This window comes from Rhinatrema bivittatum, chromosome 2 (genome assembly GCF_901001135.1).
Source record: "Rhinatrema bivittatum chromosome 2, aRhiBiv1.1, whole genome shotgun sequence".
NCBI classification, from domain to species: domain Eukaryota; kingdom Metazoa; phylum Chordata; class Amphibia; order Gymnophiona; family Rhinatrematidae; genus Rhinatrema; species Rhinatrema bivittatum.
In genome coordinates this window covers 135,415,179-135,442,219 of record NC_042616.1, presented here as the reverse complement: position 1 = coordinate 135,442,219, position 27,041 = coordinate 135,415,179, and the positions used below count along the sequence as shown (strand labels likewise).

The following is a 27,041-nucleotide window of genomic DNA, read 5'->3' as shown; positions in this document are numbered from 1 at the left end:
CAGGATTCCGTCTTTGGCCAGTCTGTTCTAAGAAATTTGTTTCCAGTGTAGGAACCCATCTTGTCCTACCTCAACCCGCTGTGAATTTCAGGCTGCCTCATCCTTGCCAACGGCACCCCAGTTGTTGTGCCTGTTGCACATATTCGGTGCTGCTTGGCCTCATACGTATGACTCAGCCTGTAGCTTGCTATTCACCCATATGTGAGGACTACCATCCTGCTTGTCCTGGGAGAAAGCAGAGTTGCTTACCTGTAACAGGTGTTCTCCCAGGACAGCAGGATGTTAGTCCTCATGAAACCTGCCCGCCACCCTGCGGAGTTGGGTTTGCTTATGTTTTATTTTATTTTTCGCTCGTACCTTTGCTACAAACGAGACTGAAGGGGGACCCCTGGTGGCTGCAGGGTTAGTGGCATGCTGAGCATGCTCAGTGTGCCAGTCAAAGTTCTAGAAACTTTGACAAAAGTGTTCCGTGACGGGGCTCCATCTGATGATGTCACCCATATGTGAGGACTAACATCCTGCTGTCCTGGGAGAGCACCTGTTACAGGTAAGCAACTCTGCTTTCTCCACTCCTTGGTCCTATCAGTAGTAAGCCCTTTGTGCCTGCCAGAGACAGTAGAGGGTCCCTAAACTAGTCAGCACCCCAGCCCAAAATCTAGGATGTGGTATTGACTGCATCATGGAGAGCAAAGCCTGGATCCCAGTACCAGTACCTATGCTGGGAGTCCGTCCTGTTGGTGGCAGGCTGAGTTTATATATAAACTGTTGGCCCAGTGTATCTTCAGACATGTTGGTTAACAGCATAATAAGAAAGGGGTAAAGATTAAACCTCTTAGATGTCTCTCCAAACTGTCAACCAGACCCTGTCTCAACATCAGGAACTGCTGCAGAAGGAGTTCTCCTCCCTCTGAGACAAATGCGTTCAAGCCCATTCCACCAGGGGAAAGAGGCTGAAGATTTTTATGCCACGTATTTCCTGATGCCAAAGAAAACAGGAAGACTTGGTCCTATCCTAGAATTAAGGACCTTGGAACAAATTCCTTGGGGGAGGGGGGAATCCAAAATGATTTCACTGAGTACCTTAATTACCTTTTTCAAATAAGGGCACAGACTATGCTATCTAGATCTGAAGGGTGCTTACACCCACATAAAGATTTCCAGAAAATATCTCAGATTTCTAGTAGGGGATCATCACCTCCAGTAGGGCATACTACCTTTTGACTTAGCATCAGCCTCATGTATCTTCACAAAATGTCTCACCATGGTGGTGGCACATCTATGCAAACTGGGGGTGTACTTTTCCTTACATGGATGATTGGTTGGTAAAGAGCACATCTCAGGCAGGTGCCACAGAATAATTGTGCAGAATCATCCAGGTATTGGAGTTGAGAGAGTTGGTCATCAACTACCCAAGTCTCACATGAGTCAGTCATCTCAATTGGAGTTTATCGGAGCACTACTAGACATAACATCGGGCAATTTTCCTCCCACAACACAACTATCATATTGATATCTTCAGCAGAAAGGATTCAGATGAGTCAGCAGGCATGAGCATGGGACCTGAAGTTGTTGGGCCTCATGACATCAACGGGGCATGTTACTCTCTTGGCATGTCTTCATATGATAAGAACCCAATAGCCCCTCTGATCACAGTGGCTTCAGGCCACTCAGGATCTTTGAGATGAGCATCTGCATTACTCAGCTGTTCTAGGTTTCCCTGTCCTGGTGGCAAATCCATTCCAATCTGACCAGAGGTATACCTTTGCACCAGTCCAAATTGTCCTACCTACGGATGCATCAGTCCTGGGGTGGGGAGCCCATACATAGGGGCTTTACACCTAAGGCTTTTGGTCTGCTTTGGAAAACTTTAATCAGGTAAACTTCCAAGCACTAAGGACAGTTTTTGGTGTGTTGTGAAGGCTTTTATAGATAAGTTGGCTTATAGGTTTTTTTTGTTCAGACGGACAGTCAAATAGTTATGTTTTACATCAACAAATAGGGAGTAACAGGTTCAAAATTTGTGTGTTAGGCTGTCCAGATGTGGGCCTGGGACCTCTCCTATGAGATGGTCCTCTGTTATGTATCTAGCAGGTGAGGAGAGATGTCCTTGTAAATAGTTTGTCTGTTTCTGGAAACCCACAAATGTTCCCTATACTGGAGGGTAGCAAATCAGATATTCTGTGAGTGATAAATCTGTTTGCATCCCCTACAGAACAGGAAGGTCCCGCTCTTTTTTGTTCCAGGAAAGAGGCTCAAGGCAAACTAGCCTCTGACACCTTTACTCTATTGGGGAGGGCCTGCTGCTCATTGCAAAACCTTTGAGGTTCAGAAGAGATATGGAGACTGATTCTCATACCACTCTTTTGGCTGAGGGAGATTTTGTTCCCACTCCTATAGGCGATGTCCATCAGGATTCTTGTCAGGGTGGGGAATTCCTCAACCATCACTCAGGATCAGGGGATTGTTGTGAATCCCAACATTGAGTTCCAGCTATCACAGCCTGGATGTTGAGAGGGTAGCCTTGCAACCTCTAGATCTTTCAGAAGACGTCTTTTGTTCTTCTGCCTCCCTTTATTTTTCTTTCTTTCTTTTTTTTTTTCTTCCTTTCTTGCTGCAGCACCAAGCTTTTGCAAGGAGTGAGTAGGTCAAGCATGACTGCCTTCTTAGTCTCTGGCTCGAGCAGCTGTCCATCAAAGAGTGGGGGAAAGAAGAAACCAGTGTCTCTTGTCACACACCACTGGAAACTAGGGGCCACTTAGAAAAGGAGCTTCCCCCTCCCCCATTTAACCTAGCTCAGCTGTTATAAAGTGATTTCCTTAGGATCACACCCCAGGAGCAAACTCTTCTTCCTCCAAGCAGTTTACAGCTACATGGCAGCACCATCTCTCTACCATCAGTTTGAGATAATGAATATTGGAGAGCTGAAGCTGCACAGGACCCTGAATGGCAAAACCCATGCATCTGGACTGGTCTGATGGGGAAATACGGGAGATCTAATATAGATGCTACCCAAGTTAAGTAAAGTATAAAAAAAAATTGTGAAGCTTTGTTTCCAATGCATATTTGCTGTCTTGCAACAATTCATTCCATATATTTATTATGAATGCACCAGTGTATGGATATGCCAATAGTACCATTGTATGCACAGTGGTACAGTTTTAAATAGGTAGTGATGGTCTGAACACAGTATTTTGTGAGACTCAAAATATAATTTTTGTATGTAGGTTGAAGAAGCAAAGCAAGAGCTGCAGGAAGTTGTAGAATTTTTGAAAAATCCTCAGAAGTTTACTGTACTGGGAGGGAAACTTCCTAAAGGTAAGTCGTCCAGTTAAGAAGTTAATTAAAAATCTGTGGTCATGGCTGCTTTGGTGATTGCATGCATCATTATTTGTGATAGCAGTGAAGAATGCAACCCAGAGGGTGTAGTTAAACTGAAGAAAAATTCACAGTTTTAGTTGTGGCAGTATTAAAAAAAAACAAAACAAAAAAAAACCTTATCCTAAAGAAGAATAAATTAACCAAGACTGGATGGTATTCACAGCAAAATTCTGAAAGAACTCCAGCATGAAATTGCTGTCCTGTTGCTGCTAATCTGCAACCTATCATTTAAATAGCCACAATACTTAATAACTGGAGATTGACCAGTGTAACAGTGATTTTTTTCCCCTTTTTTTTTTTTTAAAGGGCTCCAGGTTGAGCCAAGAAACTAGACTGGTGAGTTTGACATTGGTGCCAGGCAAAATGGTAACTATGGATAGATAGAAATGGCTTAATGGGGAAACATCATCAACATGGTTTTACCAAAGGGAAGTCTTGCTTTACCAATCTATTAGACATTTTTTTTAAACTCTTCATTTTAAACTTTACATGTCATACAACAAACAAAGGCAACAAAGGAGGAGCACCACCTCTTCCTACAGTTAAAATATCTTTCACAGAGAAATAATAAACTACAAAGTCACATCAATCGGGCAGCTGGTATGGCAAAGACATGGATACGAACTTACATAGCTTGCAGATAACTCATGGTATGGATTCCAGATTTTAACATACTAGCTTGCTCATTTTTAAGATCAAACCTTAACATTTTGATATCTGCAGTGTCCCTAACTTGTGCTTTCCAATAATCAAAAGGGAATACGTCTTCCAAAAAGTAGCGACAGTAAATCGTGCCATTAAAAGCAACTGTCCCACTAACTGCTATATTTTACAGGGACTAAGGATCTATTCCAACAACCCAGCAGCCCCAACTCAGGGTCATCTGTACAGTGATACCCAAAATGTCTGCGATCTCCGGAGAAACTTGCTCCCAGAACGCGGCAACCATTGGACAGAACCGCCGCATGTGAATATATGTTCCTGTCTGGCTACACCCCCTCCAGCAGCAAACCCCAGCATCCGGAAAGCATTTAGAGTAAAAAAAAAAAATGGGGGTGCAGTAAGTTCTGTTAAATAGCTTAACCATTAGCTCCTTCCACTTAGTACATATGGAGATATAATGTGCAGAGTTCCAGATGTGCTTCCAGGCTTTATGATCCAAAAAAAGGTTCAAATCGATATTCCCTGTATGTACCCGGATCAGTCCAGACTGTGGGTTGAGCCTCCTTTCCAGCAGGTGGAGACAGACCAAAACTGAAAGGATATCCTATATGAGGACAGAGCCTATCCTGTAACCCTTCAGTATTCGTGTGTCTCCCAGCAGGTGCAGCAGCTCACTGTTCGTTCTCTGCTTTAGGCTAGTCAGCCTGCCTTTCTTCTTTCCTTACGGATCAAGCAAGTACTTATTCTTATTTTCCTTCGTATTAAAGGAACTTTTTCTTTAGTGATTTTTTTTCTTCTGTGGGAGACTGTTCTGTCTCCCGGCTCTTGCCGGTCTCAAGGGGGCTTTGCCCCTTGTGCGCTGCATAGCCTGAGTCCGTCCCGCTTCCAGGAGTGGGGACCGAGTCTCTCCGGGTCTTGCCACCCCCCCTCCCCCCCCCCCCCCCGGCTGCCGAGAGGGTTTAGAACCCGACTGCTGCGCTTAGTTGTAAAAAGAAAAAATAAAATAGAAGAGGAAATTTCATCTTTCAGTTTTTATTATAAGTTGCAGGTATTCCCCTACCTCCAGCTTATTTGCAGCAGTAGACCAGTATTTTTTCTTTTTCTGGTCTCAGGAGGCCTTGAACCAGCAGCCAGACAGGCAGGAGTCAGCAGGGTTCCCCCTTGCTTCACTCCTGGCCTCCAGGCTGTCAATCAAACTTTTTCTCTGCAGCCTTTTTTTCTTCAGAGCGGCTCTTTGCCGCGGCAGGCAGCCTGCCTCTTCTCTGCCAGCACCCCTTCGCGTTTTTTGCGAGGGGGCTTCTTCTATGCCTCCCTGCCGGGTGGGGAAGGGTCGGGAAAGCCCGGGAACGGTGGCCATTTTGGATTTTTTATTGGCTCCGTTTTTGGAGCTCCCTGGGGCTGGGGGGCCGATTTTTTTTTTTTTGCAGCTATCCCCCCCCGATTTGAGCTCCGCGGCCCCCCAGGAAGGGTTTTTTTGTCACCCCCTTGCCCCCCCTCCCGGGATTTTTTGGGTTCGTTTTTTATTTGCATGTTCCCTCCTCCTGCGTAAATCCCCTTTAGCGAGCATGCAGGGAGGAGGTGGAAGGTCCCCCCTTAACCCCCCCCCCCCCCGGGACAAAACAATATTGCAAACAAAAAAAACAAACAAATTAATAATAAAATAAAATTTCCCTGCTCCGTGCCGTTGACAATTCGACTGGCTACGGAGCCCCCGGGGTCCCTTGGGGCGTGGGTGGTCCCGGAGGTGCCCCCCCCCCCCCCCGGCGGATCCGCTACTCCCGGATCCTATCGCCAATCCGGCTGTGTAAGCTACCCTTCCACTCCTGGTACTGCCTCTTTGCCCACGGATATGGCCCCGGTCCTGGCAGGATTCAGGGTTTCGGCAAGCACCTTCCCCTTTCCTCCCATGCCCAAACAGTTGCGCCTGAGGCGCTGGCAGGCTCCCCGGACGGGCCGTGCCCTGAACAAGCTCCCCCTCCCGGTGGTATGCTTAGTTTTGGGGAAAAAAACCAAACAATAATCCCTCCGTGGACTACTTATGCGGTCACGTTTCAGGAGAGTTTTCCCGGCTTTCAAGTGGCCCCGATACGCCTGCTCGAGGCTCATGTGAAGCTCACTTTGATGTCCTAGTGCTGGGGGTGTGTACCACTATTTGCTGCAGTTTCCTGCTGCGGGCAGGTCTCAGGTGGGGTCAACGTCAACTTTGATCTGCGCCCGAGACCCCCCGTGGCCAGAGGCTGCGCATGCGACTCTTCTCCGCCTCCAGCAAAAGGAGATGTCCGCCACACTGCTCCTCTAGCTGCGCCACTGGTCGGCCGATTCGGCCTCCACAGCACGGTGGGGTACGTTGCCATTCAAAGGTAAGCTGTTCCTTGTCCAGGACCTTGAGCAACTAGGGATTCCTTAGGAGAAAGTAAGGGCCATTAGCTTCCCGAGGCCCGTCCAAACCCATCCCGGTCCTTTATACCCTCTCGTCCACACTTCTGGGGCCAGAGTCGGTATACCCCACGCGGGCACGGTGACTCCTCGGCGTTTGTTCCTTCTTGATCGCAGTTTTTGTAGCAGCCTTCTTGTGGGCGCCAACCCTTTCGCGAGGGTTAGCCCACGCGATCAATCCTTATGCCTGCACACACTCTGGAGTTTCCATGCCTCATTCCTCGGTCCCCTTCTTGGGCAGTCGCCTTTCCCTGTTTTCCGCGGACTGGGTCCTCTACGTTCTCAGAGACGGGTTCGTCTTCGCTTTCCTCGAGATTGTCGGGATCTTTTTCTGTTTTTCCATGCGGTCGATCCCTGCGGCACATGGTGGAGCAAACCCCCGCCAAGCTCCTGTGTCTGGGCGCGGAGGCCCCGGTTCCAGACAGCGTACTTGCCGAGGGCCAGTATCCTATTTTCTTCGTTCGATCTTAGACCTCACAAGAGTCAACCGGGTTCTCAAGATCCCGCTTCTCCGCATGGACACCCTGTGAGTGGTCCTCGTGCCGTCTTGCCCCGGAGCGTTCCTCGTCCCACTCGTTTTTCACAGTGGCATATTCCATTTTCCGATTCATCGTGGCTGCCATAGTCTGTTCGCGTCCTCCGTCGGGACTTCTAGTTCCGGGCGCTTCCCTTTGGTCTCGCAACGGCATCTTGTATCTTTACCAATGTCTGGGTGTTGGTGACAGCAGCTCTCCGCTGGTAAGGACTCCTTGTCTACTCTTATCTAGACGTCTGGCGCGTCAGGGCCAAGGCGGAGGTTCTTTACCGGCGGGCGGTGTATCGCATGCTAGCTCTTGCATCTCTCGGGTGGATACTGAATTTCTCTAAGAGCAATCTTCAGTCCTTCACGGAGTTAGAATACCTGGGAGCCCACTTCGACACCCGGGTGGGCAAGGTCTTCTTGCCTTGCGTGCGGACCCTCAAGTTATTCAGCCAGTTTCAGAGTCTGCCCTTGCTGCCTTCTTTGACGGCTTGTGACTGCCTGCAGATCTCGGGCTCCTTGGCCCCTACCATCTACCTAGTCCCTTGCGCCTTTGCTCATATGTGACCGTTCCAGACAACTTTGCTGTCCCGTTGGCAGCCACTGGCGGACCAGTTCACACAGTTCTACTGCTGCCGACTTACAGGGGTAGCTCCCCCCCTTCCTCTTTTGCTACCGCCAATACCTCTCCAAGTCCCCCAGTGGACGATAGTAACCACGGACGCCAGTCTTTCGGGCTGGGGTGTGGTCTGCCTCTTCCAGTATGCCTAGGGGATCTGGCCAGCGACTCCATCTCGCTGGCACATTAAGCAGTTGGAGGCTCGGGTGATGTTCCTCGCTCTTCTGGAGTTTCTTCCCCTCATCCGCAGCAAGGCGCTACGGGTCTTGTCTGACAACTCCACCACCGTGGCTTGCATCAATCGCCCAGGTGGCGCTCGCAGTCCGCGGGTGGCCCTGGACACCAGCCTTCTCTTCGCCTGGGCAGAGCGACACCTACAGTGCCCAGCGGCCTCCCACTCCGCGGGCAAGGAGAATGTTCAGGCTGATTTGTCAGTCGCTCGATCCCAGGGAGTGGGAACTCTGACACAACCATGGATTTTCTCATCGACAGGTGGTTCCCTCCCACCTGGGCCTCATGGCGACTCTTCGCAATACCATGGCAAATTGGTTCTTCCGATGGAGGGACCACAGCTCGGCAGGCGTAGATGCTTTGGCTCTCCCTTGGCCAGCGGACGTCCTTTTCTACGTTTCCCCCCCCCCCCCCCCCCCCCCCCCCCCCCGTGGTCTCTGGTCGGGAAAGTTCTCAGATGGATAGTACTCCACCGGGGTCCCGTGGTTCTGATAGCACCCGAGGGACCGCGCAGGCATTGATTCACGGATTTTCTCAACCTAGCGACGGACGGGCTTCTGCGGCTACGCCATCTTCCTCTGCTTCCTAGTCAGGGACCTGTATTTTCAACCAGGCTGATCGCTCTTGTCTAGTATCCTGACTTTTTGAACGGCGACGTCTCTGGTGCGAGGGCTATCGGGAGAAGGTCGTCTTCGCCTTGCTGCGGGCCCGGAAACAGTCGACTTCCTGGCGTACTTGCGTATCTGGAACGTGTTTGAGTCTGTCTGTGTGGAGTCGGGTTTCTCGGCGTACTCCGCCCCGATCTAGTTAGTCCTTTCTTTCCAAGACAGTCTCTCCGAGGGGTTTTTCCTTTCGTTCTCGGCGCGTACAGGTCTATCCTCTCGGCTCTCTCCTGAGTCGGGTGGAAGGTCATCACTGAGCAGTCACCCATCTGCGATTTGGTGTTTCAGGGGCGTCAAGCATCTACGTCCACCTTCTCGCCCACTTGCCCATCATAGAGTTTTAATCTGGTTTTTCGGGCCCTCTGTGCGGCTCTGTTCGACCCTCTCCGTCGCGTCACCTTGCAGGCCCTTACGCTTCAGACTGTCTTCTGGTCTTTATCTCCTCTGCTCATCAGAGTTTGGAGATCCAAGTGCTGTCCTGTTGGGTACTTTTTTGCGATCTTCCGACTCCGGGGTATCCCTCGTCCGGGCCCTTCCTTCTTGGTGAAGGTTCTAACTTCCCTGTCCCCCAGTCGGCAGAACTCCCCGCATTTCCCCTGCGTCTGGTGACTGTCTCCGTTACCTTGATGCCATACGAGTTCTACTTCGCTACTTCCTGGTTACCAATGGCCTTCATGTATCGGTACATCCTTTGACCCCTGGAGTGGGTCCAATCTGGGTAAGCCGGCTTCTGAGTCCACTATAGCGCGTTGGTTGCAGGAAGCGATCTCCTCGGCTTATCTTTGTCATGGTCGGGCGGTTCTCAGAGGGTCTGCCGACTCATTCACTGCGTTCTCGAGCTACTTCCTGGGCGAACATTCACTTGAGATTTGCAATCTCGACACTTGGGCATCCTTACCTATTTTTGATCGACATTATTGCCTGGGTGTGCAAGCTCTGCTTTGGTTCTTTTGGGCTACAAGTGCTTCGAGCGGGACTGTCTTGGTCCCACCCGGTTTAGGGAAGCTTTAGTACATCCCACAGTCTGGACTGTTAATTTTTGTTCCTTTAGTACCATGGATCAGTCCAGATGCCCTTCCCTGTCTGTTGTCTTTTCCTGACCTCTCGAAGCTTGTTTCTCTTACAGATAAATACTGAGCAAATACACCGGAAGCCTTGGTTGCATAAGCACCAAGTATATGCAAGAGCGGTTAGTCATACCATATATCTTACGACGTTCTACTTCTGCTCCATTGAGCTTTCCGGTTTTTGTTGTTTTCTGCTTTGACAATAGTTATACTGAAGGGTTACAGGATAGGCTCTGTCCTCATATATGATATCCTTTCAGTTTTGGTCTGTCTCCACCTGCTGGAATGGAGGCTCAACCCACAGTCTGGACTGATCCGTGGTACTACAGGAACGAAAATTAACAGGTAAGAACTAATTTCCTTTCCAAACGTCAATTATATACTGTGGTGTTTGGGAACCATACTTTACTACAAAGGATACCTAAATATATAAGGGAGATGCCCTTCTGGTACGCATCTGGATCAATCAAAAAAAGACTCTAGCCCATCCAGTTTACGCAGCAGCTGAGCCAGAAGGAATTTGTCTCGTAAACCCCCCATCAATTGAAGATAGAAGGCATAAGAGTGCGGAGACAGATCAAAGTCCTCACTTAAGGACTGAAAAGTAAGAAATCCATCTTCATCCCATAATTGAGCAACATACACAAGGCCAATATCCCTCCAGTCCTTACAAACGGGAGAGAATGTAAGCCTGGAAATAATTGGGTTTTCATAAATGGGGGCAATGAGAAACATCACCCTCTGACTGCCCCCAAAATTTAAGAAACTGTCTCCATATTTGAATCATATGAGCGAGAATGGGGCTAGTCTGGCAAACTCGTCTACCAGTGGGGGAATCGCGTGGCAAGAAGGGGGAGCACCCTGAGATTAACCGCCTCAGCCTGGAGCTTCTTCAACTGTAGCCATGCCTCATCTCCCAGTCTCGACTAGACCTTCATGAAAATAAGCCTGGCTGCCCAATAATAGATCCGAAGGTTAGGTAAAGCCATATCACTTTGTGCCTTGGGAAACCAGAGTCTCCGCAATCCCAGCCTGGCCTGCTTCCCTTGCCAAATACATTTCAAGATACTTTTTTTCAGTTCAGTAAATACACACAGTGTTATAGAACAGGGTACATGTTGGAACAAGAAGAGAAGCTTTGGAAGTATCCTACCAGTCCAGGAGATAGGTAAGGACTCTCACATCTGCATTTCTTTTTTGTTTAAGGTGGGAAATAGGAGAACAATTTCTTTCAAAAAGTTCTTTAAAACTCCAGGGGATAAAAATCCCTAAAAATAGAAATCCTGATCCACCTCCCAGAATTCTTTAAGTGAGTCTGGAACTGACAATTTCGGATCTAGCAGGAACAGTTCTGACTTCATACCCTGCCATAGAACCATAATGTAACAAGCTTAAGAAGGGCTGTTCCAGATGTTTTGAGAGAAGTCATGTAAATCATTGGCACATCATTGGCATATAAGGATATTTGAGTTCTGCTTCCCATGCAAAACCCTAAGATATTTGCCAGGTTCTTATGGCCTGGATTGGCCACTGTTGGAAATAGGATGCTGGGCTTGATGGACCCTTGGTCTGACCCAGTATGGCATTTTCTTATGTTCTCATATAGGCTTCGCTAAGGGCTCAATAGCTAAATCTAAAAGCAAGGGAAAGAGAGGGCAACCCTGCCTTGTTCCTGTAGAGATGGTAAAAAAGGGGGAAAGAAAGCCATTAATATTTAAGCGTACCCTTGGCATCTAATACATTGCCCGAACCCATTCCAGGTAATTGTCAGGCAGGCCAGCCGTTTTCTCTTAGACATTTTTGAAGATATTATCTGACTCATCTTTATCAACATGTTTGATATATCATATTTGAATTTTCAGAAAACATTTAGCATGGCAAAGTCCTGCATGAGATTCTTCAGGATTATAGTGTTGTGGTATAGGAGACATTAGTAACTGGTTAAAAGTCGGGAATCAGAAGGCAGAACTAAATGATCAGTTTTCCAAATGGAGAAGGGTCAGTAGTGAAGTGCCCCAGGAATTTGTACTGGGACCTGTGTTTAACATTTATTAATGATCTGGAAAAGGAGCGCCAAGTGAAGTGATCAGGTTTGCAGATGATATGAAATTTACAGTTAAAACAGCAGTTCCTTGTACATACCCAGATCAATCCAGAATCCAGACTCCTGGGTTTTGTCTGCCTTCCAGCAGATGGAGACAGAGAAAGTTTTACTGACACTCACTTAAGCTGGTGTGCCACCTGCAGTCCATCAGTATTTGTCTCCAGCAGATGGAAGGTGGTGCAAATCCTGCAGTCTGAGGAGAATAAAAAATAAGATTCTAAAAGTATTCTTAGGGTTAGGATTACTACTTAGCCCTCTCTGAAGGTCAGTAGGTCCTGGTGGGGCCATCCTTTCAGGTAGAGGAGCGGACGAGTGGGAGGGGTTAGAGACCCCTGGGCCTGCCCAGATACTTGACCCGCTGAGGGGGGGAGATAACTGGTGGGGCTAGTTCCCTCTCCTCCCTCCTACAGGTGGACAGTTGGAGCCTGCAGCCACAAGTAGGGAAGTCTTTTGTATAAAATTAAAACGAGGCACTTTTTTAAATGTTTTTTTTGTTGTGCCTGTCAGGTGCTTTGGCCGGGTTCTGTGGGGATGTTGGTCATGCTTGAAGTCTGTTTTTGGCGGTGCGGGCTACCTGGTGCGGCTTTTTTTTTTTTTTTTTTTTACAAACTAATTTTACAACCGTGCTGCACGGCGGGCAGTGCATGCATGTGGGGAGACGAGCGCATCTCTCTTGCCGGCACTTGTTCCTGCTGCGTTTCCCGGGGAGAAGACAGCTTGGGGAGCTTCAGACAGGCAGCGCTCCTCCACCGTAGTGCGGGGGGAGCTGAGCAGCCTGAAGGTGTCTTCCCAATTTCGGCAGGAACAGCGGCCATTTTATCTTTTGCTGCCACGACTGACAGGGCCTACCAGGACACCACTCTGTCCCCACTGCTGTTGCCGGCAGATTGAAGACCCTCAGAGCCCTGGGGGTCCCGGGATCCTCTGCTGGGGGAGGAGCAGGAAGACCTCCTGGAGCAGGATCCAGATCGGGATTTTTCCCTGGATTTTGTTTTGCTTATCCATAAGGCTTTTTTGGCAAAAAAGGCAGCTGGACATCTCCCTCCCAAGTCACTGGACCTGCAGGAGCCATTTATGGCCAAGAGGCCGCATTTGCCTCAATCTGGTGGGGCGACCAGAGTTCGGAGAGTGCTGGTGTGTCAGTTGCTTGCAGGAAATGCAGGTAATAGCTCTGAAAACTCAAGAGGCTGATGATCCATCTGGGGTAGAACCTAATTTGGACAGCATGGACCAGATTACACTCAGGATCAAGCACACACTGTGGAAGGAGATGATCTGAAGGTGGTCCGCCTTTTTCGCTGGGAGGAATTGTGGCCCTTAATACCATGTGTTCTAAATTAAATGGGTATTAAAGAGCCCCAGGCTAATTTGGACCATGAGGGAGTGGATCCGGTCATGCAGGGCTTGAGGGGGCCAGTGAAGACATTCCCTTTCCACAAGTCAGTGAAGGAGTTAGTGCTTCGGGAGTGGGAGACTCCAGATACAGATTTGAAGGTTGGTAGAGCCATGGAGAAGCTGTATCAGTTGCTGGAAGACACTTTGGATCTTTTGCGGATGCCGAAGGTGGTTGCTTTGGTTTTGGCAGTGATGAAGACAATTCCAGTGGTGGGATTGGCAACGCTTAAGGATATGCAGGACAGGAAGTTGAAGGTGCACCTCAAGAAGACTTTTGAGGTGTCAGCATTGGGTATTAACGCTTCTGTTTTGTGCTCCGGGCTGGGTTGCACTGGGTACAGCAACTGCAGTCCGATAAATCATTCTCACAGGACAAGCAGGATGGTAGTCCTAACACATGGGTGACATCAGGATGGAGCCCAATCACGGAGCACTTTTGTCAAAGTTTCTAGAACTTCCAGCAGGGGTCCCCCTTCAGTCTCCTTTTTTCCGCGCAGCAGTAGCCATGTGGGTTAAGAAGCTCTCTAGAGATTTCTGACAGGAATTTTCCTCATGGAACTTTTCAAAAATTTCAAAAAATTCGACCCCCATCCAGTGTCCCCCTATCGATTCCGTGGTCATAAGGTAAGACTTTACCCTCGTTTGTGGTTGATTCATGTCTAGTTTCCCTTCGGGGCCTATTGGCCATCGACCGCACCGCGGCTAAATTTTTGTCGAAGCCATGGCGTCGGGTTTTCGTCGGTGCCCCGACTGTCCTCGGACAATGTCCATCACAGACCCGCATAGGGTTTGTGTGTTTGGGGTCCGACCATGACATCCTAACTTGCACCAAATGTGCCCAAATGGGCCTTAAGGCCCGTTCAGAGAAGATGGAGTTTCTTTTTCAGGCAAAGCCACCGACTCCATTAACCTCTCACCAGCAGCAGGACACCGGTGCTGCCCACCCGGCATAGACTACTTCGAAGGCGTAGACTTCTTCCTCTTCAGCTCCGGAGAAGGACTGAGGAGACCATCGTGAAAAACGTCGACACAGTCACCGGAAGGCTCAGTCCGCTGATCAGGCAAGCCTGTGGCATCGGTGTCGACTGAGCCACAGACTAAGAAATCTTGTCCAGAGAAGGCCTCATCCTCCTCTGCGACGTGGTCACCAAGGCGTTCCCCACCTTCATTAGTGCCGGGAGTTGCGACTCCACTTTCACCGGTGGACCCTCCGGCTACACCAGCGCTGACTCCTACTCCCGAGCTGGAGTTGCATGTCCCAGGCCTCCATGAGGAATTGGATCGGATGGTCCAAGAGGCCATCGGAAAGGCGCTGCGGGGCTTCCAGCCTCCATTGGCGCTGGCACAGATGCCAGCTCCGGTCGCCGACCTGAATCCCACAGTGCTTGCACCGCTGCTGGGCAGACTGGATGCGTTGATCAGTGCCCTTCCACTGGTGGAACAGAGGACACCAGTATGTCCCACGCCTTCCACCCTGATTCCTTTGTAATCGGAGGACAAAGTCACACTGAGACTGGAACCCATGCCCGGACCGTCTGGGGTCCTGCCACCGACTCGCCCATCTGCTACCGGTTCCATCGATGCCCTATCGCCCTTCAGTGCCGTTGCTGCCTCCTCTGGTTGCTGTCGGTGCCTAGATCTGATTCCTTGGGAATAGCACCATTTCTTCCCTCCGGAGACCAACCTTATGATTCTTCTCAAGATACTGATGACTTGCCTTCAGAACCATCTCCCCCTGAGGAGAGAAGACATTCTCCTCCAGAGGACCTGTCCTTTATCAATTTTATAAAGGAAATGTTTGAGACCATACCATTCCAGCTTCAGACAGAAGGGGACTCCAGGCATAAAATGCTGGAAGTGCTCCAATTTGTTAGATGCACTCAAGGAGATCATGTCCATACCTGTTCATGAAGAAGTCCTGGACCTGCTGAAAAGGAATTGGGAGCATCCAGGCTCTGTACCACCGGTGAACCGCAAAACAGGTGCCACATATATCTGGTGCAAACCGCCCCTGGATTTCAGAAAACACAATTGGCCCATCATTCTGTGGTTGTGGAGTCGGCCCAGAAAAAGGCACGTCTGTCTAAGCCTCAATCTTCCATACCTCCAGGAAAGGAACAGAGATTCCTGGATGTATTCGGCCAACGTGTGTTTCATGGCTCAATGCTTATTTCTCGCATTGCTTCTTACCAGTTATACATGACCCAGTATAACAGGGACCTTTTTAAGAAGATCCAAGATTTCTTTGAGTCTTTGCCAGACCACTTCAGGATCAACTCAGTAGCCTGGCTTAGAAGGGTCTAGATGCTGGCAAGCACGAGGTCCGAGCTGTCTGATATTTTTGACACTGCCTCTAGGGTGTCCGCAGCGGGGATTAGTGCACGAAGGTGGACCAGAGATACAAGACCGTTTAGCTGACTTGCCCTGTGCTGGAGATAATCTCTTCAGGGACAAAATCCAGGAAACCGTAGCACAGCTTAAGGACCACCACGAGACGCTACGTCAGCTTTCTTCGGTCTAGATGCTGGCAAGCACGAGGTCCGAGCTGTCTGATATTTTTGACACTGCCTCTAGGGTGTCCTCAGCGGGGATTAGTGCACGAAGGTGGACCAGAGATACAAGACCGTTTAGCTGACTTGCCCTGTGCTGGAGATAATCTCTTCAGGGACAAAATCCAGGAAACCGTAGCGCAGCTTAAGGACCACCACGAGACGCTACGCCAGCTTTCTTCGGTGCCTCCCGATTCCTCATCCACCTCCAAGAGGACATTCAGAAGGGACTCTAAGCAGCTGTCCTTCAAGCCATGAAGATATCCTCCTGCTTCTCGGGGTCATCCCTCCAAGCCTTACCAGAAGGGTCAGTCCAGACAATCCCGGCCTCAGAAGACCCAGCCAGCCCCTCAACCAGGCTAAGCTGCATGATTTTGACTCCTTGCTGCAGGGTATTTGCCAACCTCCTTACCATCCGTACCAGTCAGTGGTCGGTTTTGCCATTTCACTAACATGTGGCACACGATCACTACAGCTCAATGGGTACTCGCTGTAGTGGCTCAAGGTTACCACCTCAACTTCCTGACTGTAGCGGCAGACTCCCCACCTTGGCTGATGTGGGGATCATCCGACCACTCCCCTCTTCTAGAGGAAGAGATTTCAACCTTCCTCAAATCCCGGGCGATAGAACCGGTGCTCCTCTCCCAACAGGGGCAGGGGTTCTATTCCCGGTATTTCCTCATTCCAAAAAGGTCGGGGGGCATTCGTCCAAATTTGGACTTGCATGCCTTAAACAGGTATCTTCAAAGGGAAAAGTTCAGGATGGTAACCTTGGGCTCTCTACTTCCTCTTCTACAAAGAGAAGATTGGCTTTGCTCTCTGGATCTCCAAGACGCATACACACATATCTCGATCACTCCATTTGTCTGCTAGAACATTGTCCACGCCCGCCAAGTAGGTCACTCTGAGGTACATCGAGTGGGAAAGAGCCCATACCCATATCTGTGCAGCTTCCTGACACAGAAGGTAGGAGCCTGTTCCCCCCTGCTTGTTGATGTACCACATCGCCACTGATTGTCAGTCTGAATCAGGAGGGCCTTGTTTGAGAGGCAATCCTGAAAAACCCTAAGGGCATATCCGATAGCCCGAAGTTTCAGGAAATTTATTTGATGTTTGGATTCCTCTGGAGACCTGTCAGGAAGCTGCACAGATATGGGTATGGGCTCTTTCCCACTCGATGTACCTCAGAGCGACCTACTTGGCGGGCGTGGACAATGTTCTAGCGGACAAGTTGAGTCGAACCTTCCATCTGCACGAATGGCCTCTCAACCCCACGGTAGCAGACATAGTATTCCAACATTGGGGTTCCCACACATAGACCTCTTTGCGTCCATCCACAACCGCAAAATACAGAACTTCTGCTCACTCACTCGCAGCTGCCACTCACAACCGAGGGACGCTTTTGCCCTCTCGTGGACCAACGGTCTCCTCTGTGTACCCTCCACTTCCACTCATATCAAAGACTCTCGCGAAGTTGCGGAGGGACAAGGGCTTAATGATTCTGATAGCCCCTCATTGGCCACGCCAGATCTGGTTTCCAATACTCCAGGACCTATCAGTACGGCGGCACATCCCTCTGGGGGAGGACCCGCTTCTGATAACTCAGAATGACGGGTGCCTGCGCCACCCCAACCTCCAGGCCCTGTCCCTGACAGCTTGGATGTTCAGACCCCTTAACCTTTCGGAGTCCGTATCCCGAGTCCTGGTAGTTTCACTGAAGCCTACCATGAGACTGTTTTATCGTTCAAAATGGAAGCGGTTTATAGTCTGGTGCACATCCATGTCCATAGACCCCTTCACTTGCTTCACCACGAAGTTTCTGGACTAACTGGCACCTGTCAGTCAGGCCTCAAAACTTCCTCTATAAAGGTGCATGTCAGTGCGGTAGCCACTTTCCACAACGGTGTGGGAGATGTCTCTATTTCGACACAACCCTTAGTAACACGCTTCATGAGAGGCTTACTCCACCTGAAACCTCCACTTCGCCCTCCGGCCCTTCTTGGGACCATAACATAGTTTTGGGACAGCTCATGAAACCTCTGTTTGAGCCTCTCCACTCCTGCGATCTCCGCTATCTCACCTGGAAAGTAATTTTTCTTCTTGCTGTAACTTCTGCTCGCAGAGTTAGTGAGTTGCAGGCTTTAGTCACTACCCGCCTTACACTAAAATTCTACATGACAGGGTAGTGCTCCGCACCCACCCTAAACTTTTACCAAAGGTAATATCGGAATTTCATCTTAATCCATCATCTTACCTACTTTCTTTCCCAGGCCCCATTCAAACCCGGGAGAACAGGCTCTACATTCCTTGGACTGCAAGCGTGCCCTAGCCTTCTATCTAGAGCGCACGTCTGCCCACAGGAAGTCTACCCAATTATTTGTCCCTTTCGATAGCATCAAATTGGGTAATCCAGTGGGAAAACAGACCCTGTCCTCCTGGTTGGTGGACTGCATCTCTTTTTGCTACCAGCAAGCAGGCATTCCGCTACAAGACCATGTCAAAGCACACACTATCAGGACCATGGCAACCTCAGTGGCACACCTCCGTTCGGTGCCGCTCACTGACATCTGCAAAGCTGCTACCTAGAGCTCTCTCCATACCTTCACAGCCCATTATTGCTTAGATAAGGCTGGCATGACCATCTTTGGCCAGTCGGTTCTTCGAAACGTATTTTCAGTTTAACTTCCCAACATCCTTCCAGCGACCCGTTAAGGGTTTTAGGATGCCCTCCTACCCAAATCCACCCCTGTTATTGTGCCTGTTGCACGTCTTAGGGTGCATTTGGTGTATTGCTCGGGCATCCTCGGCTCGCTATTCACCCATGTGAGGACTACCATCCTGCTTGTCCTGTGAGAAAGCAGAGTTGCTTACCTGTAACAGGTGTTCTCAAAGTCAGCAGGATGTTGGTCCTCACGAAACCCGCCTGCCACCCCGCGAAGTTGGGTTCGTTCACGATTTATTTTATTTTTCGCACTTCTTGCTATACACGAGATTGAAGGGGGACCCCCTGCTGGATGCAGGGTTAGTGCCATGCTGGGCATGCTCAGTAGGTGCCAGTCAAAGTTCTAGAAACTTTGACAAAAGTATTCCGTAATATGTCACCTATGTGTGAGGACTAACATCCTGCTGTCCTGTGAGAACACCTGTTACAGCTAAGCAACTCTGCTTTATCCCCGGAGGACGCGAATCAAGCCGAGAGACTGGATGCCGTGGTAGCTTATGGTGCAGATGCTTTTGTATGATCTCGTATGCACTTCCTCTCATTCTATGATGTCTGAGGTCTCAGCTAGAAGGCTTCTGTGGTTAAGGAACTGGTCTGCGGATGTTTGGTCTAAGTCTCTCAGCTGGGAAGCTGCTTTTTGGTGAGGATTTGGAGGAGCTTGTGAGTCTTCTTGGAAAGACTAAAGGGTACAAGCTGCCAGAGGACAAGCTGAAGATCAGCAGAGGTTTCTCTTCAGCATGGGCTCGTTTCCAGTTGAACCAACATCCCCAGCAGTCTCATCATTCGGGAGGAGGTCAGAGACAAGGTGATGGGAGGCAACAGTCTTGGAAGCAGTCCTTTCGAGGCCGAAGACCAATCAGAAATGATACCGGTCATGGAGCCTTCGGTTACAAGTTCTCCCAAAGAAGTGAGGCCGACCCGCTCCTCCAATGCAAGAATAAGAGGTCGGTTAACATCTTTTCTCAAGGAGTGGGCCAACATCAGGTCAAATCAGTGAGTCCTCAGTGTGATAGAATATGGTTATGCTTTAGAATTTGCTTGTCCTTTAAAAGGATTTATTCATAAGCAGAAAAGATGTGTAGTTCGAGAAACTGTCAGTTGTCTAAGTTTGTTAGGGGCCATTGTCCCAGTACCAGTCGAGGAGCAGGGGACTGGAAGGTGTTCCATTTATTTTGTGGTCCCAAAGAAGGATGGCACTTTTTGTCCGATTCTGGATTTAAAGAAAATGAATCTAGCGCTCAAAGTTCTTGTTTTCGGATGGAAACATTGAGGTTGGTGATTGCTGCAGTACGCAAAGGAGAGTTTTTGGCTTCTCTAGATTTAATAGAGGCATATTTCCACATTCCATTTTGGTCCGGACCATCAAAGGTTTCTCAGGTTCATGATCCTCTGAGATCATTTTCAGTTTTGTACCCTGCCTTTTGGGTTGGCAACAGCACCGAGGACCTTTACAAAGGTGATGGTCATAATGGCAGCAGCTCTTTGGATGGAGCGCATTCAGTCTCTGGGCTGTGTTGTGAATTTGCACAAGAGCCAGCTAATACAGTCTCAAGTCCTGGAATTTCTGGGAGTGCACTTCGCCACCGGGCTCGGGAGAGTTTTTCTTACTGAGGAGCAGATTGTCAAGATCCAGGGACAGCTTGGCAGTTTGCTAAACAGGGCAGTTCCCAGGGTCTAGGATTATCTTCAGGTTCTTGGGTCTATGGCTTCCACTTTGAAATTGGTCCCTTGGGCATTCGCTCATATGAGTCCACTTCAGTCAGCCTTGCTGTCCAGTTGGAACCCAGTATCTGAGCAATTTCATCTACTGATGCCTCTTATGGAAAGTGCCAGATTGAGTCTGGATTGATTGCTCTGTCGGGACAACTTGGCTGCAGGATGGCATTGGAGGCTCTGAGTTGGATAGTGGTCATAACCAATGCCAGCCTCTCTGGTGGGGGGGGGGGGGGGCTGGGTGTCAGGTTCATATGGCGCAGGGGCACTGGTCTCTGGAGGAGATGTCATGGCCCATCAACCGTCTAGAGACGAGTGGTGCATCTAACATTGTGCCTTCCTGCCTCTTGCTCAGGGCAGGTCAGTGAATTCTGTTGGACAATGTGACAACAGTGGCTTACATCAATGGGCAGGCAGTATCCAGAGTCGGGCAGTGGTGCAGGAGGCTCAAGAGTTAGTCCACTGGGCAGAGCGCCATCTGGAGATGCTAGCTGCTTCCCACGTAGTGGGATTGGACAGTGTGCAGGTGGTTTTCCTCAGTTGCCAGCAGCTGGATCCCGGGGAGTGGGAATTGTCAGAGGAAGTCATGCTCCTAATTCGTTGCAGGTGGGGAGTCCCTTACATGACTCTCCTGGCAACATGGAAGAATGCCAAGGCTTGGAGGTTCTTCACCTGAAGAAGAGAGCATGTATTCCCACCGTGGCCGCTGGAAAGGAAAGGTCTTGTGAAGAGTAGAGGGTCATCTGGGACAAGTAGTTCTGGTGGTGCCGGAATGACCTCAGCCGTGGTTTGCGGATTTAGCCAATCTCGCTACGTCTCGCTACGTCTGGCTCATCGCCCCAACTTGGTGCACCAAGGTCCATATTTTTGCATCTGGTGGATCGCTTCTCTCTCGCGGCTTGGCTTTTGAGAGGAGGTTCCTGAGAGAAAAGGTTATCTTAAGGATGTTGTTACCACTCTGTTACAAGCAAGAAAGAAGTCCACCTCTTTATCATGGGTGTGGAAGGTGTTCGAGGGTTTGGTGCAAGGTGCATAGCGTGGATACTATTCGAGCTTCTGTGGCCCACATTTTGTCTTTTTGCAGCAAGGTTTGGTGAAAGGTTTGGCTTTCACCTCAAGGATCCAGGTGGCTTCCTTGGGGTACCTTAGAGGCAAGATGCACAGGGTGCCTCTGGCTGCGCATCTGGATGTGGTGCGGCTTCTGCAAGGTGTCAAACATTTGCTGCATCCAGTGCAGAAAGTGTCCCCTGTGGTGCCTACACTTGGTTCTCAGTGTTGTATGGAGCACCGTTTGAGCCACTGCTCAGAGCAGCTTTGAAGGATCTTACCTTAAAGGTCATTTTTCTGGTGGCAATTTGTTCGGCTAGGCGGATTTCAGAGCTACAAGCCCTTTCATGTAAGGATTTCAGATTCTGGGTCTCATTGAGTATGGTGTCTTCTTTTCTTCTAAAGGTTGTTTCATCCTTTCACTTGAATCAGTCAGTGGAGTTACCAGCCTTTCCAAATTTGGATAGGGCAGTTGCTTTGGACAAGGAGTTGAGGTGTCTGGATGTGAAGCTAGCACTGTTACGATATCTGGAGGTCACTAATAGCTTTAGAGTGTCCAATCATCTCTTCATTCTCTTGAGTGGTGTTTTAAAAAAAAAAAAAAAAAAAAAGAGAGCTTCAAAACAGACCATAGAGCGGTGGTTGAAGGAGATCAAACTTTGGCATGCATCTATGTGGGATGGTCTGTGCCTCAGGGTCGAGAACTCGAGCGACTTTGTCGCAAGTGACATCCTGGGCTGAATGTCAGTATCTCCATGAGATTTGTAGGGTGACTACTTCCATCTTCTTCCAATGTTTTTACTCCTTTTCAAGTTATGTTCTCATTTTACCAAACTCCGTATCTTTGAAATCCAAGACTTTGATCTTTGTGCAGCTTCTCTCGATCTTGGTTGTTATATCGAACCATACTGCCTGATGATCACTAGTGCTTAAGTGGTCATCTACCCAGTCATTAGAGATGCTGTCTCCATTTGTGAGTACCAGGTCCAGTATCACTCCTCCCCTCATGGGTTCCATCACCATTTGTCTGAGCAGAGCCCTTGAAAGGCATCCACAGTTTCTCTACTTTTTGCAGATTCTGCAGAAGGAATACTCCAATGTACATTTGGCAGATTAAAATCTCCAAGTAACATTTCGCTTTTCCTTCCCACGTTTTAGATGTCAGCCAGATCTCTCTCCAATTCTTCTGATACTGAGGTCTGTAGACCATATCAGTATAGATGGATGTACCTTGGTCTCTTTTTAAGACAGCCCATACCGTTTCCTTCTTTCCCAACATACCCTGTATTTCAAATGTTTGGATTTTTTTTTTTAACACAGAGCTACACCTCCCCCTTTTTTCTAATCTTTATCCTTTCTCAATAGGTTATAGTTCAGTATGGCTGTATTGCAATCATGAGATACATGATTGCAGAATATTGTTCTTAAGTCAGTTTTTGTTTCCTTCCTTTGTTCTCCTGGTAGATGAGCATACCAGAACTCATACTTGCTCTAACACCAAACCCCTCCTCATATCTTACTACAGCAAGACTTTGTAATTTACAAATATTATGAAATAAGGCCAAACTTAACAAAAAGACCACTAATCTCTTGTACCATTGAATGACAAATCCAAAAATACAGGGAACAGTCATACCAATGTGTTTATCTCAGACATTCAAACACTTAAATAAAAAAGGTATTTGCAGGGTGTCAGCATGCCAGTCAGTATACCCCTAAAAACAACAGATCACTTGATCATCTCTTTCATTCATCTTGTATCCCTAAATATTTTTTAATTTTTTGTGCACGCAAAATTCCCAGAAGGATTCTCAAGCTTAGTAACCCAGATTTTTCAATGTCCATTTATAATCATCCAAAGAAAGTTTGCATGGTCAAAATAATCATAAAACCCGACAGCCAATACTTCGTGGTGAAACTTCATCAGGGATAATAAGTTGTGAAACCACTTATTTGTAAGTCGTGTATCAACCGGACTTCTCTCCCCATTTCACTATATTTTCAAAATGGGAGCCTTGGGAGGGACTCATGTCCTTTGTATAGCAAGTTTAAATGTTCTGATGTATCTAAATGTAATGAAATCAATAAAATCACTTGAAATTTAGAGACAAAGAATATTCATAACAAAGCCTGTATTTCCAATTCAGATTTGAGCCAGTCTAGTATTAAAGTATGCAACTTTTATAAATCTAACATTATTCCAAATGCAGCAGAGCCTCTGTGGCATCACCCCCCTCCCAGTTAGTATGAATCTGACCATTACACACAAACGTGATCGTCAAATGCATGACCATGTTCTTCACAATGTGAGATTAAAGGGACAGTGACACGAGGTGCATTTATACTAGAATGTTCTGTCATTCTCGCTTTTACAGATCATGTGGTTTTTCTTACATAATACTTACAACAGGGTCAGTGTACGGCATACACAACATTTGTTTGGCAAGTGGTATATTTTAAATGAATCGTTCAATTTGAACATGGTACAAACATTAAAGATACACTTGTGGCATGGCTCAATTTTGATGCATGTATCTCGTGTAAGGCTACCAAATAGTTTCTTGTCATGATGAATCAGTATACAGTATCTCATAACTTAATGCCTCTAGTGTAAGATATGCAAGGCAAATCCTTGAACACTCCATGTATCTGTAACACTTGCCAGTGTCTAAGGAAAGATGATTATACTTCCCCCCAACCTTAGCTGAAAAAAGTAACATACATGTGATCCTCAAGTAGCCTATGTCCTGTTTTTTTGGAGAAGAGCCATTCTCGATAGCTATACTTTGCTCATAGGTAAGCCTTACTAATACATGCTGAGGTATAACACAGACAAAAAAAAAAGAGCTGTCATGATTCGTTTATCTCTGAAATTCAATCGGAGAGGAATAGATTTGATGTAATCTGAAGAATTGGCTCGTATGTAAGCTCTGTTCTAGAGCCTGTGGATGGGTACTATCAAAATAAAGTAAACTGTTAGTGTCTGAGGCCTCTGATATAATGAAATAAGAAACACCCTGTATCTTGTCAATATGGAGATCCAATAAAGCAATCTGATGCTCCAAACATTTTGCTGTTGAGTTTTTTAAAATGTAAATCTAACAAATTTAGGCATTGAAGAAACTGAGACTTAGAAACAAAAATCCTACAATCAACTGTCCTCTGTATCAAAATAAAAAACAAGAAAGAATCAGTGAATAAATTATAATAGTGCTGAGCAGTTCTTTACATGTGAAAAATCATTCGTATAAGGGTGTCAGCAAGCCGGGAGCCAGTGTAAGACCACATCAAAAGATGGTAGCTCAGACCTCTCAATCTAATACATATATGCTCTGGAATGTGTCCAACTAACAAAATATACAAATCAATTTAAGGATTTGTAATGTACAATTAATCAAATCTAATCAACAATGCAATATATGCAGTTAAGTATGCAGAAAAATCAACCATTCCTGACATTTTTGGAAGTCATGGGACCCGGATAGAGCAACACTACAAGGGAGAGAATAATTTCAAGCTGATCAGATAAGTCCCCCTGATGCAGGAAATTCTAAACGTCCGCTGACAGCGTGGTTTTGTTTTTACTGCTATCACGGTGATTTTTCTGACTTCCGGCTTGCTGATACTCCTATACAAATGATTTTTCACGTTGAAGAAACAGAGCCACTTGTGTCCTAGACCCCTTCCAAAGAAGAAACACACATTATCAATGAAACACTTCCGTACTATAAATTTCTGCAGCAGCCGTTTTTTTCAAAGTATCCTATATATATTAAAAAAGTGTCAAAACTCTCCATTAAATGTGTCAAAACTGAGATTCCTGTTTGGGGACAAGGTTATTCTAAATATTGGAATGCTATTTTTATGGCTCATTGCAGTATTTGAGTACAGTGCTTCCCCATCTAGAGTTACCATCATAAACTCGCAGTGCCAACCTGAAGTTGTTTGGACTGAATAATCATGTCCTGTGAGTCCTACATATGAAGATAACATAGAGACAATGGGTGTCAGAAAGTAATCTATAAACTTTGAAAGAGATTCTAAAAGAGGGTCTCTTCCTGAGACTAACCTTTTTAAAATTTTACTTTGACACTTCAGGTTTACTCCTGTTCCCCTCCCCTTCTGCCCTCTTGCATCCAGGGTTTCTTCTCACTCACTGACTCTGCCCTTTCTTAGATCAGGCATAGTGATAGGGCATTAGTGGGATATACTCATTCCCACAAAATGGGCAGGTATGATTTTTAGCCTTTCTTTTTTGCCTCTGATTTCTTTAGCAAAACTGAACAAAAGTCATGTGTTGGCTGTTACATCATACTTTGGTACTAGATACATGCTCTTTCCTGTCTCCAAATGGTCTTTCCCATTAGAAGAAAAACCGCCACCAGCATATTCCCTGCTCTGTGACAACTGTATGTGTGTGTGTGTCTGTATTGTGCTCTGCTGAGATCTGTGTGGATTAGCAGAATATAGATGATAGATAAATATACTTCAGACTCAGACCCTCAATTAGCATTCCCACCCTATCCTGCAATAGCAGGGGACCCAAGGCTAAAGCATCTGTGGGCAGAATTTGGGTCTTGGACCATCCCTCTCCTGCATAGTGCAGATCCCTCTGTCAGGCAGACTTGCTTCATGATCTTTGTCACTCTTCAGATAACCCTCCGCCACAATATGGGAACCACCAGAGGATTGTGTTTCTATATACTTGTTGACCAACAAAAATTGAAAGTAATAGCATTATGAAGGGATCCCTAAGAAGGAAGCAATCTATACTCTCTTTCTTAGAAAAATTACATTAGTCTGTCCAGCCAGCAGGAGGATGATTGACTGGCATAGATGAATTAAAAAAAAAAAAAATCTTCCAAATTCGGCATGGCTATAAGCAAGGGGAGTCAACCTGCAATCTGTGAGTACACCAGTCTGCTTGAGTTTTCAGGATATCTCTAATGAATATGTGCAAAATAAGTTAGCATACAGTTGAAGCAGTATGCACGCAACTGTCTTGTGTATTACCGATATCCTGAAAGCCTGAGTGAATTGACATCAACAGGGGCTGGAGGTTGCCTTTCCCTGTTTATAAACATTTTGCATAGGGACAGTTGAAGTATAGGTCTGTTAAATACATGAATTATATTTATGCTATGTTCCCAATTTCTTTCAGGTATTCTCTTAGTTGGACCTCCTGGGACTGGAAAAACCCTTCTTGCCCGTGCTGTAGCTGGAGAGGCTGATGTTCCTTTCTATTATGCCTCGGGCTCTGAGTTTGATGAGATGTTTGTTGGTGTGGGAGCCAGTCGGATCCGAAATCTTTTCAGTATGTCATCAATTTGTTAGTGTATTAGCTTTTTCAGCATTGAGAGTTGAAGTAAACAGTAGCAGTAAATGTAGTATTATCTGTAGTATAATCAGGTTATATATTTTATTTACAAGGATTATTTTAGTTTATACAGTATGCATGTTTGACACCAGTATCTTTAAATATTGGGACTTTCATTTTGCTTCCATTTACAGATTTAATAGGACTAGCATGTTAGCAATGTTGAGAAATAGTACAAACAGCAAAGCAGAGATCTTTGTCTGGCAACAAGCAGAGCCGAATTAGCCATGACATGTGAGTGACATCCAGTGGCACCGAATGGACCCTTCTCTATAAGCTCATAGAGCTTTTCCTCTGCTGAGCATGTGCAGGAGTTCCTGCTCAGGCCTTGCCTTGTGAGCCCCCTCAGTTTATTTTTTTTCTTGCGATCATCTGCACAGATGTGTACCCTATCTCTCTGTAAAAATGTTTACTTCACTATTATCTTCAATACTTATTTTTTTTCAATAACATAGTTGCTTTGCTGCCGTAGCGTAACAGTGCTATTTAAAAAAAAAAAATTTACATTGGCAGCCGGGACATTTCTCCCCCCCAACTCTAGCTGACCCTTGTCCCCTC

General features: G+C 47.3%; 1 protein-coding gene across 1 annotated transcript in view; it reads left to right on the top strand.

Annotated features, from left to right (window-relative positions):
- YME1L1 (YME1 like 1 ATPase) overlaps window positions 1-27,041 on the top strand; it is a 225,473-nt gene that overhangs the window by 78,881 nt on the left and 119,551 nt on the right. Inside the window, 2 exon segments of the mRNA XM_029588647.1 lie at window positions 3,225-3,315; window positions 26,268-26,420. Of these exon segments, the coding sequence (XP_029444507.1) occupies window positions 3,225-3,315; window positions 26,268-26,420 (244 nt within the window).